The sequence below is a fragment of the Cnephaeus nilssonii genome (assembly GCF_951640355.1).
Source record: "Cnephaeus nilssonii genome assembly, chromosome: 11".
NCBI lineage: Eukaryota > Metazoa > Chordata > Mammalia > Chiroptera > Vespertilionidae > Cnephaeus > Cnephaeus nilssonii.
The window spans coordinates 13,675,215-13,687,661 of NC_137082.1; the positions used below are offsets into that span (position 1 = coordinate 13,675,215).

General features: G+C 43.4%; 1 protein-coding gene across 1 annotated transcript; it reads right to left on the reverse strand.

Annotated features, from left to right (window-relative positions):
- Positions 1-1,796: 1,796 nt before the first annotated feature.
- Positions 1,797-10,616, reverse strand: CSTL1 (cystatin like 1; the record flags this gene model as incomplete). Its single annotated transcript, XM_079784678.1, has 3 exons — positions 1,797-1,883; positions 2,573-2,686; positions 10,398-10,616. 3 exons carry the CDS (start codon positions 10,614-10,616, stop codon positions 1,797-1,799), a joined length of 420 nt encoding a protein of 139 aa, XP_079640804.1.
- Positions 10,617-12,447: the final 1,831 nt, after the last annotated feature.

The following is a 12,447-nucleotide window of genomic DNA, read 5'->3' on the forward strand; positions in this document are numbered from 1 at the left end:
CAATCAGTGAATATATGCAGGGTGGACACTTTATTCCTAGTCTCTAAGTTTAACTACAAATAGAAGGACATTTTCTGGAATGATCTCAACTCTAATACTATCAAGTGATTAAAGTCACAATAAAGAATAAACCATCCACAAGTATTATATCCTCTTCTTTCCCCTTTAAACGTTCCACCTTGCATGTTATCTTTTTAAAATATTGTTTTTTTGTTTTTTGTTTTTTAGCAAATTGAGTGCTTTTACTCAGTGTTTGTTGTTCCCTGGTTTGAAAAGTACAAAATTCTGCACAAAAATTGCACCAATGGCTAGGTGTCCTGGAGCACACACCTGTGGTCACTATATGTGGAAGTATCCTGCAATAAGCAGTAATTCCCTGTAAAGAAAATAAATGTTTGTCCACCTGTTCTCTTAAGGTTCTTAATGTGTAAAACTCCATTTCCCTCCCCCCCACATTCTTCAGTTCATAATAATATAATCTGAAGGTCTTCTGGGCAGGGCAGTTGTGGGTCCAAATGAAATGACTTGAATAATTTCTGGCCTGATAGCCTACATAACCTGCATGATAGCAGAACTTCAACACTATCCTCACATCCAGGAGGCTTCTTTAAATTAAAACAAAACGGAGAAAGGGGAAAGAAGAAAGAAGAGGAAAGAAGCTCTAAGACAATAGATGTTGGCAAGTATGACCTATGATGGCATCTCTGAGGGGTCCAATAAAGAGTATCTCTTTTCTTGTCTAAAATGCAAAACACAGAGAAATAATATAAGTAACTACAAAAGCTAAAAGGCCTTTGTCGCTGATAAGGACTAAGTTGGGAGATGTGCCTTATTTTTATAGGCAAGTGCACTTTCTAATACCAAATTCTAGAATTAAACGTATACACCCAGCATCAGCAACATTGGACCAGAGCAGGTCTCTTCACAGAGAGATTCCTCTACTGGAGTTGACAAGGAAAATGCGTGCCCCCGGTGGGAAAGAGTAGGACCTGGACTACAATGCCCAGTTTTTTCTTCCCAAATAGGCCAATTCGATTAAGTTCTCCTGGAGAGAAGTGATGAGGACAGCAAAAGCAGGAATGCTATGTAAGGGGCTCCTCTTCCATGGATGGCAATTAGCAGTGGAGAATAAGCATCACCCAACAGCGTGATTCGAGATTTTAAACAAAGCCACCAGCCTATTCTCTCCACTCTACTCCTCCCTTTGCAAATGTTGCTCTGTGTCCTTTCACTATAATGAACCCCAGCCATGAGTATGACTCTATGCTGAGTCCTGGGAATCCTTCCAGTGAATCTGATACTGGGGAGGGGGGTGGTGTTGGTCTAGGGTTCTTGGACACACTCAAAAAGACACGTGTCAGTCACGGAGTTGTATGTGCATTGAGAAGAAACAGAACTCCCTCAAGCTCGGGTCAGAGGTCAAGATGTGCCTCAGAGATACGGGCTGATGTAGAAAAAGTTATGAGATTCCTCCAAATATGTAACAACCTCCTGCACAGATTGAACCAGCCCTCTTAAAGACCACTGTTTATGTACATGAGTGAGTGTGAATGTGAGTGAGAGTGTGTGAATGTGTGTTTGGGTTTATGTGAGAGTGTGTGTATGTGTGTGTGTGTGCTGTGAGTGTGTGAGAGTTAGTGCATATGTGTGTACATGTGTGGGTGTGTATGTAGTGAGACCCTGTTGAGGGGGATGAGGTCCTTCCAGAAGTCTGTAATAGAAAATGCACACACACAAAAAAATGCACAGCACAGCCATCTAAGGTTTCATCGAGGATCTTTGCACAAACCCATTTACTAGTAGGCCTCCTGACAGGAGTTGTTCCAAAGCTCGTAATAGTTGATCCAGGGCACAGTGTATATCAAAAAATCGCAAATGAAACTCTGTGGAAGGAGAAAGACACAATCAGCCTTCAGGGAAATCTCCTGCCCCGAGACCCTCAGTGGGAGTTTAGAACCATCACTGAGGCTGCACACTGGCCATGTCGGTGGGGAGAATCTGTTCAGTCATCAGGAGGGGGCAGAAGGGGTTCAAGGCCCAGAACAGGAATGTCACCTGGGGCTGCCTCTGCCCAGCTACTTGGCAGCTGGAGCAGGCACAACTGGAAAGCCCTCCTCAGACCCCAGTCCCCAGGCACATGCACTCAGGCACAGGGAGACTCATATTTGCCAGTAGGTGGCGCCACCAAGAGGAACCAGGAAAAGAGTGAGCAAATTCTTGAAGACAAGGAGGCAATTAAAACAATCCTCAGGGATTGTGCAAGCCATGACAGAACAAGGTCCCCACGGAAAGAAAAATGCTGCCTCCACTGAAGGCTGGGAGTGGGCCAGGAGACCTGGCGGCCAGGGTCCAGGCCTGTGCCATGCCCAGGGTGGGGGGACTGTGCAGTTAGAGAGCCCCCCTCCTACCCCCAGCACCTCTGGTGGTTTCAGCAGCCCTAGGGTGTACCCTGGCTATGCCCCAATCCACACAGCTGTAAAAGCTGTCAATGTCCAATTTGTGTGAACGTTTAAAGTTTTGACTTCTCTCCCTTTGATTAGGAGTCTCTTTTCAGATGACTGCCACCACACACCTTCTTCAACTTCTTCTCGCTCTGTCGGGGGCATGAATGACTCTTTGTGCTGTTCTTTTTGCACTTGGTCCGGCTAATCTTTACGGTGGCCAGATACTCCACTCCTGTTGTCAGCTGCAGAAAAGCAATAGCACTGTTAGTTTTGAGTCAAAGCATCCAGTTGCTGGCTCTCTCCAAGGAAGGCTAGAATGGAGAGGGAAGCCCCAGGAGCCACATCCCTGTGCCTGGCTCACCCACCCAAGCACGGCCCCCTCCTCTCCCTCCAGCCTGAGGATGCACAGTGGCAGTGCCCAGCATGTGCACCACCCGTTCCCTGGCTCTGCACTGCACTCACTGCGACAGGCACAGGTGGCTCGCACCTCTCCCCCCTGCATCCTCAGACAAGGTAGGCAACACATTGAGCTTGGCTGGCCGGCAGTGCCAGAGCACCCCCGGGTCTGCACACATGGTCCTCGGAATGCGTAGAGCCAGGCACACCTTATCCCTCTGCTCTCCCAGCCCCTCCAGCCATGTCCTCCTTCCCTTCTCTCCTTCCCAGCCAACCTGATGGGAGGCGGTCAGCAACAGCTCAAAACATGAGCGTGGAGGATTCAAGCGGGCTGCAGTGTAACTTGGGTTACGCACCCTTGCTCGCAGCCAAGGACTGGAATTACAGTTCAAGTACTTCGCAATCAATTTGAAAAGCCAAGAGAAGTGCAGCTGATTGGACATATATCTAAGGAGCACTGAAGAAACAACATAGAGACTGGTAAGAGAAGGGGAGTCACGGAAAGTGGGACCCCCCTGGAGCAGGTGCTTGGCTGAGAGGCCGAGCAATATCAGCAGCATTATTTACAACAGCCAAGATCTGGAAATGGCCCAAGTGCCCATCAGCAGATGAGTGAATAAAAAAGCTATGGTATATTTACACAATGGAATCCTACATGGCTGTAAAAGAAAAAAGAAGAAACTCTTACCTTTTGCAATAGTATGGATGGACCTGGAGAGTATTATGCTAAGCTAAATACGTCAAAGAAAGATAAATACCATATGATCTCACTAAGATGTGGAATCTAATGAACACAATAGTCTGATATACAAAATAGAACTGGAAACATGGACATGTGGATCAGACTGGCTGCTGCAAACAATAGTTTGGTGAAGGCCAAGGGAGGCGGGGTGCCTATGGGTGAAGGTGGGCAAAGGCAAGGAGGGAAAAAGGGTGATACCTGCAACAATGTCAACATTAACATTTTTAATTAAAAAAACCATAAGCTTGGGAATCTAACTGGTTTGGAGCATGTGTTCTCCATACAGTAATGCTGTGACCTGGAGCCTAGCAGCCTTAGTTTCCTCGCCGCCAGAGTATAGATAATAATTATGCTTATTCTAGGAGCTGTTACATGGGTTAAGAGAAGCATGCATTTCACTGAATGCACAAAATACATTTCAAAGTAACTACATAATTACAAATTATTAAATGTTTTAACAAGTGTTGGGAACATTACTCTGAAGCAGCAATGGAGTTGGGAGAGTGTCAGAACAGAAGACAGAAGAATTGAACTCAAGTTCTGGCTTTATCCCCTGCCAACTTTATCTGAGCGAGTAGAGTCCCTCCACCTACCCGAGTCTCAGTTTTCTCATCTAGAAAATGTGAATAATAGTGCCCATTTCCTCTGATGATGTACAGAAATGGTGAATATATAAACCATGGAGAATGCACACAAGAGCCACTTCCTGTTGTTGTGATTTGTCTTCTTGTAGTACTGATGTTCAAGTGCAAGATCCGAAGACACAAGGGCAAAAGACTGGGAGAGCCTTTGGTGGCAGGTAAGCCCCACATGCAGAGGTGACACTAATACATGGGTTGTGTTGGAAACGGCTGAATTTCCCAATTTCTGTGTGGACTAGTCACTAGGGAGTTCTGCCTGGGGAGGGGAGAAGCTCCTAGGAGGTCCCGCTTCCTTGTCCAAATTCTGTGGCCAACCACATCAGAAGGCTGTACTCCCTGGCGTGGTGATAGAGGGAGAGAGTGCTCACACCGCCCGCCCCAGAGGAAAGGCCTCAAGGAGTGCAGTGTGGCTGGGGGAGGAGGCCTGAGGGCAGTACCAGCACCCTGGTCCCCACAGCTAAGGGAAGAACCTCAGGATGCGGGGCTCCTGACTTCTTTATGAAGGGACAGTTTCGTCCAAGACTTGGCAGCTTTCAGGGCGTGTGCCAAGCGCTGTCGCACTGACGTTCAGCACATTCTGCATGCATGAAGAAACTAAAACATTGGCCATAAATTTAACTGACATCCCAATGAATGTAGTGCTTTCTTATTATAAGACTTGACTGTTAAATAATAATAGGAATAATCATAACAATACAAATATTTTCATAAATGCTGCTTCACTCTTTTCTGCTTACTTTGCAAGTGAGTAAACTGAGGCTGCAAGTATGGATGGCACTTGACCAAAATCCCAGGATTAGGAGGATCTGGATGTCAAACCCAGAAGGTGCCCACCTCCTGTATCCCTCTGTGAGGTGTTAGAACAAACACAGCCATGCCGTAACAGGTGTGGGGATGCCCAGGGATCCTTGCCCCAGATCACCCGGCTACCAATAGGTATATTCACTCTGTCAATTCATCCATTTGAATGACATCACACGTTTACTCGCAAACAACTCTGTCAGAGGTAACTGTTAATGGCAATGGATTGACTCCATAAGACAGGCCTCCTGAGGTGGTCAGATTTATCCTTGGGAAGACCGGAGGCGAACAAGCCAACTTCCACAAGAAATTTGGTCAAGGGCTGCCACCTTGTGGCCAAGTCACCTCAATGTCCTAGGCTTTAATAAGCCACAATTTTGTGTCAAGGGTGAGCTACTGAGAAAGAACAAGCTGATGCCTATGAGGCCCAGTTGTGTCTCATTAACACTGCCCATCCCTCTCTGCCCCCTGCCCTGGCTGTTTTCTCCAGTTCCCACTGCTCCTCTCTAATCAGTCCAGCGATTTTCAATCCATGTGTCGCAAGAGGCACACTGGTGTGTCGTAAAAAAAAAAAAAAATGCAATACCTGACTATTTAGTCAGGGGCACTAATTTCTTTTCCATTAGATTATCAAATAAAAAAATGACAGCAGGCAACACAACAATAGCCATATGATGTGAATGAATCAAAATCATACCTATTTTTGGTCATATAGGCAAAAAATATATTTTTTGATGTGCCACATGATGTTACTAATTACTTTATGTGTGCCATGGTATGAAAAAGGTTGAAAATCACTGTTCTAGTCTATTAATTTTTCTTATTAGTTCAATACTACATAATTGAACTAAGATGTAGTATTGCCTTTGACCTGATTTACATATTTTACTGATAAGGAGAAAATTCTGAGATGTTCTAAATTAAATTACAGAGGTCAGAGAGTGAGAGAAAAGAGACAGAACTGTCCATCTGTTAATGGTTGAAGGTCAGCTAACAAAAGACTGCTCTCATTCCTTCTGTCTGTTGGAATTTCGAATTAATTTCCAGTTGGCTATTTCTACAGAGTTTTTTAGCCAGGAACCATCAAACTCCAGGAGGCTCCACGTATTGTTCACATGTGGGCTTTCCAGAATGCTGCCCACAGCCCATCAACAGGAATAGACCTTTCTTTTTGCAAACTCTGCACCTACTTCAGAGCTGGCCCCGCTTTCTCCCACCATTTTGCCTATAGCTAATGTAAATTTTTCTTTCCCCTTCTCCCACTTGATGTATAAAAATGCTTGCAGAGTCCAAGTCAATGGATTATATGTGTCTTTTCCTTCAAACCATCTGCTGGTGGTTTGGACTTTATGCCTCAAGATCAATCTTCTTTTTGGCTAGCACTTTTAAACTTTCAGTCATGAAAGTTAAAATTTTTGTTTTTAACATTACTATCTGACCTTGAGGAGAGGTTAGACAAACAAAAGTGATTTTAAAACAACTTTTTTCATCTTCTATCATCCTTCAATTGATATCAGAAAATTTTACACAAAAAACAAATAGAGAAGAGATTATCTGACTGAAGCCTAGGCCTCACTCCCCTGGGTCTCCTCCTGCTAAAACAACAAAAAATAAACAAAAACAAAACCCTCTGTATAATTCATTTTCTATAGAACACAGCTAGAAAGTCCAGACTTAAGATTTTACAGCCCTGGACATTGAAATACTATTGTTGAGGGGAACCTACAGAGAACACTTATATTTTGCCAAATGAGACTGTTAGACAAAACAGTCTGGACAAGATGGTGGTGCAGGTAAATGCGGTACTGGGAACCTCCCACAATCACATCAAAAATTACAACTAAATTATAGAACAACCATTATTCAGAATGCCTGAAATTTAGCTTCACAGAAGTCCTGTAACTAAGGATATAAAGAAGAAGCCACGTTGAGACTGGTAGGAAGGGTGGAGACATGAAATGAACTGGTTCCATACCCACATGTGCCGGTTAAAAATCAGGAGGGATATCTTTACTACAAAAGCTAGAGGAGCAGCTTTCTCCCAGACAGAAGTGCTGGCAGATATTGTTCCTTTGCTGAGCCTTCTGCCCAAAGAGCTGGCAGCCAGGTGCTATATCTAAGTCTCCACCAACCTGGCTAACACTGTTCACCCTGCCCTAGTAATTCCCTGAGACACTGTCCCATCCAACCTTGGGGTCCATTCAGGCAGTTTCCAGTGGTTTTTCCATACAAACGACCTCTTTTGGCTCATGCTTCAGATTTTCCTTAAATCTCTCAAACAAGCAGTGTCTGGCTTCTGCATACCTTGTATATAATGCTAAGTGGCACCAAGGCTAGCACTAGTGGCAGCCAGACTTGGTTCACAGTTTGGCTTTTTCTGGGCACCTCCTAGTCCAGGAAAAGTAGCAACCATCTGCAGATCGCTCTGTAGCTCATGCTGGGTGGGCCCAGGCAGGGCACAGGTGGTAGCTGACCTTGTACCTTCCAGGAGGTCCCAGAGCCAGTGCACATGGTGGACAGCTTCATAACATGCCAGATTACAACGCAACAACCTTCATGAGTGACACACTAAGGGTGCAGCCCCACTGGAGAAAGTCCTGCTCTATGGCATCAGCCCCTGCAAGCAGCTCCCCCATTGTAGTTCACCAGTCTTTGCAGCCAATCCCTCCCAGTGATGTGCCAACAGCAATCAAGGCTCAACTACAACAGGACAGTGCCTACAGCCCACACAAGGGCCACACCTAAAGCACCCAACATGGGTGTGGGGAGGCTGTGCCCCTGGACCCTGCAGGACATTTACTACATTAGGCCATTCTACCAAGTCTAGGAGACATAGCAGCTCTATACAATACATAGAAATAAACACAGGGAAGCAGCCAATATGAGGAGATAAAGAAACAGGTCTCAAGTGAAAGAATAGAAGAAATCTTTAGAAAAAGAACTAAATGACGTGGAGGCAAGAAAGTTACCAGATACACAGTTCAAAACAGTGCTTATAAGGATGCTCAGGAAACTCAGTGAGAACTTCAACAGCATAAAAAGGACAGAGAAATCATAAAAAAAAGAACAAGCAGAAATGAAGAATACACTAAACAAAATGAAGAATAAATTAAAGGGAATCAACAGTAAAGTAGATGAAGCAGAGTATTAAATCAGTAATTTGGAATATAAGGAAGCAGAAAACACCCAATCAGAACAGCAAAAATAAAAAAGAACCCAAGAAATTAGGATAGTATAAGAAGCTCCTGGGACAACTTCAACCATACCAACATTTGCATCATAGGGATGCCAGAAGGAGAAGAGAGAGCAAGAAATCAAAAAGCTATTTAGAAAAAATAATGATGGAAAACTTCCCTAACTTGGTGAAGGAAATAGACATAGACTAAGTCCAGGAAGCACAGAGTTCAAACAAGATGAACCTAAAAAAGCCCACACCAAGACACATCATAATAAAATGCCAAAGGTTAAAGACAAAGAGAGAATCTTAAAGACAGCAAGAGAAAAGCAGTTAGTTACCTATAAGGGATCTCCCATAAGTTTGTCAGTTGCTTTCTCAAAAGAAACTTTGTAGCCAGAAGGGATTGACATAAAATATTCTAAGTGAGGAAAAACAAGGACCTACAACCAAGATTACTCTACCTAGCAAAGCTATCATTTGGAATTGAAGGACAGATAAAGAGCTTCCCAGACAAGACAAAGCTAAAGGAGTTTATTACCACCAAAACCAGTATTCAAGAAATTTTATAGGGTCTTCTTTAAGGAGAAAAAGAAAAAAAGATTAAAAATATGAATAATAAAATGGCATTAAATATGTATCTATCAACAATTACTTTAAATGCAAATGGATTAAGTGCACCAATCAAAAGACATACAGTGATTGAATAGATTATAAAACAAGACCCTTTTCTATGCTGTATGTTTGTAAGGGGCTCATTTCAAATCAAAAGACACACATAGCCCTGGTCAGTGTGGCTCAGTTGGTTGGAGCATCATCTGTACACATAAAGGTGGTGGGTTCAATTCCTGTTCAGGGTACATATCCAAGTTGCAGGTTCAATCCTCAGTCAGGGCATATATAGGAGGCCTCTCTCACATCAATGTCTCTCTCTCTCTCTCTCTCTCTCTCTCTCTCTCTCTCTCTCTCCCCCCTTTTTCTCTCTAAAAAAAATTCAATCATAAATAATAAATAAAATAAATAAGACACATACAGACTGAAGGTAAAGGGATGGAAAAAGATATTTCATGAAAATGGAAACAACACAAAACAAAAAATGCAGGGTAGCAATACTTATACCAAACCAAATAGACTTGAAAACAAAGGCTATAACAAAAGAGAAAGAAAGACCTAACATCTCTATTTCTGTGTATTTATTCAAAGGAACCCAAAACACTAAATCAAAAGGATGTATACATTCATATGTTTATTGCAGCATTATTTACAGTAGCCAAGATATAAAAGCAACTTAAGTGTCCATCAATACATGAATGGATAGCCCAGCCAGCATAGTTGAGCATAAAACTATGATCCAGGAGGTCATGGTTCTATTCCTGGTCAGGGCACATGCCCAGGTTGTGGGCTTGATTCCCAGTGGGGGGCATGCAGGAGGCCCCCAATCAATGATTCTCTCTCATCATTGATGTTTCTATCTCTCTCCCTCTCCCTTCCTCTCTGAAATCAATAAAAATATATTAAGAAAAAATAGATGAATGGGTAAAGATAACATTCTATACAATGGAATATGATTCAGCCATAAAAAAAGAATTAAATCTTGCCATCTGCAACAACAGGGATAGATCTAGAGGATATTATGCTAAGTGAAATAAGCCAGTCAGAGAAAAACAAGTAACATATGATTTCACTCATATGTGGAATTTAATGAACAAACTAAACTACCAAGCAAAATAGAGACAGACTCATAGATAGAGAGTAGGCAGACAGCTCAGGGAGGGGTGGTGGTGCTCCGGTGGGGGTGAAAGGATTCAGCAAAATAGAAGAAGAAAAAACCTATAACAAAAGACAAAGAAGGACCAGAATTGGCATCATAAGGGTGCCAGGAGGAGGAGAGAGAGCAAGAAATCAAAAAGATATTTAGAAAAAGTAATGATGGAAAACTTATGGACAACAATGTGGTGATTGCTAAGGGGAGGGGAAGAGAGGAGGTGATGGAGGGTATGCGGGGAATAAATGGTGATGGACAGAGACTTAACTTGGGGTGGTGAACACACAATACAGTGTACAGATGATGTGTTGTAGAATTGTGCACCTGAAATCTGTATCATATTGTTTACCAGTGTCACCCCAATAAATTCAATGTAAAAAAAATGGGCAAGAATGGGAGTACTACCCATATTCAGAGAAACCAAGATACAAACCTGCATATAACTTTGAAGTAGCTTGTCTACTCGAAATAAGTAGGTGTCATTGCTCACATTGTTGTAGTTTTCAATGAAGAATTTGAGTGTTGAATTCATGTTTTTCTTGCTTGTGGATTTCTCCTGGAAGCCTCCCCACCTTTGAAAGTGACCCAATTTGGCCGTCAGGACCAGAGCGGCCAACAACAATAGAAGGTTTCTCCAGCATTCAGCTCCCATGTCTGCAGCTTCAGAAACCTGCTATCCACTGCGCCTTCAGGCTCGTTCACTGCTCATCCACAGCCCTTGCCAACGCAGACTTTCCCGGAGACAGCTGCCTGCATTTAAACAGAGACTGAGACCTGGACCTCTTTCTTTCAACACCCTGCCCACAATTGGACGGAAGGACCAGGCAGAGAAATCTCTCTGCGTGGCTGTCCAACCTACTCTCAGGTCAGGTCATTTTCCACCCCATTCGGTTCTTTGGTGTTTCAGACAGGCGTAATTTCTAAACACCTGCCAAGATGGGTAAGACCTTCTCCCTGCCTTTGCACCTACAACAGAAGAAAAACCCAAAACAGACCTCTACAGTGCTATGCAATAAGACCAGGTGTATTGGACAGAGGAACACCATTCATGGAAATAGGGAAAGGCTTATGGAGAACATGATATTTGAACTGGGATATAAGAAATCAGGAGCATAGATCAGGGTCAGGGACATTCCAGTTACCTACTTTGGGTTCCAACTATCTCACCCAGCCATCAACTATTTCCTATGCTTCTCTAGAGGTTCTCTGTACTCACCTGCCAGCTACTCACCACCGATTTCTGCCTGCTGGATCTCACTGTGCCTGCAGGCCCTGGCACTGGCTTGGGCTATCTTAGTATGACCCCAGCAGAGCTTTGTGAGGTAAGCCCCACCTCCTTGTGAGGGAGGAATACATTGTGAACTTAGCTCATTCAGAATGTAATCATGCAGTTGTGATGGTTGCCAAGTGGGAGGGGCCATGGTGGGTGAGTGAAAAAAGGGGAGGGATTACATTGTATAAATTGCTGGTTATAAAACAGTCACAGGGCTGTAAGTACAGCATGGGGAATATAGTCAGTAATCCTGGAGTAACTATGTATAGTATCAGATGAGTACTAGACTCATTGAGGTGATTACTTCATAAGTGACATAAATGTAAAATAACTATGTTGTACACCTGGATCTAATATATGTCATCTGTAATTGAAAAATTAAAAATAATATTTTTCAAAAAAGGAAGCTGATTTCTAACGTTTGGGTGTTGCTTATAAAAGGGAGGAATTTCTCCTGGACCCTCTTTGGGTCTCAGGGTTGGCCTAAGAATTAAACTGGTATAAGACAGACTCACCAGAGAAAAACACACATTTAATTGAATTTTTACGTTTATGTGGGAGACCTGACAAGAGAATGGCAATCCAAAGAAGTGATCAGAGCAGAAAGCTTGTATGCCTGTAGACAAAGAAACAGATTTGTAAAGAATTGACAAGACAAAGGAGTTTGAGCAGGGGTAGTAAGTGGTAAAGAAGTCTCAAGGTTTGTTTATAAAGCCTTCATGACGCTAAATTCCCCACCTCTAGTGACAAAGATGTGTTCCTTCCTTCTAGTACCTGGAGGGCACTTTACACAGGGGACATTTGTCTCTTCCTTTCAAAGGAGAAGGGTATGGGGAGGTCAGAGTGTCTTTCCTGCTTCTGCTGTTTTCTCAAACTCCTTCAGATTCCTCATCTGTCCCTTTTCTCAGTCCTCACTCTATCAGGTTTGTCTCTCTGCCCTGTCACGTCTGCTCGCCTAGCCTCTGGGTGTGGACTTGGGGACAGTGGGAGTTCCTGTAGGTTTACTGAGAGAGAGAGAGGGAGAGAGAGAGAGAGAGAGAAATACCCAGAAACAGAAGAAATTCTAATATATATCCCTGAAACCCTTACATCACAAGTTCTAATTTAGAGAAGGTAGTCCATTCCACCTCCTTTCCAGCTGACTAGGGAGGATCTAGAATTGTACGTTTTAGCATAGTTGTGGAGAGTTCTTACAATGTACACTCCCTGG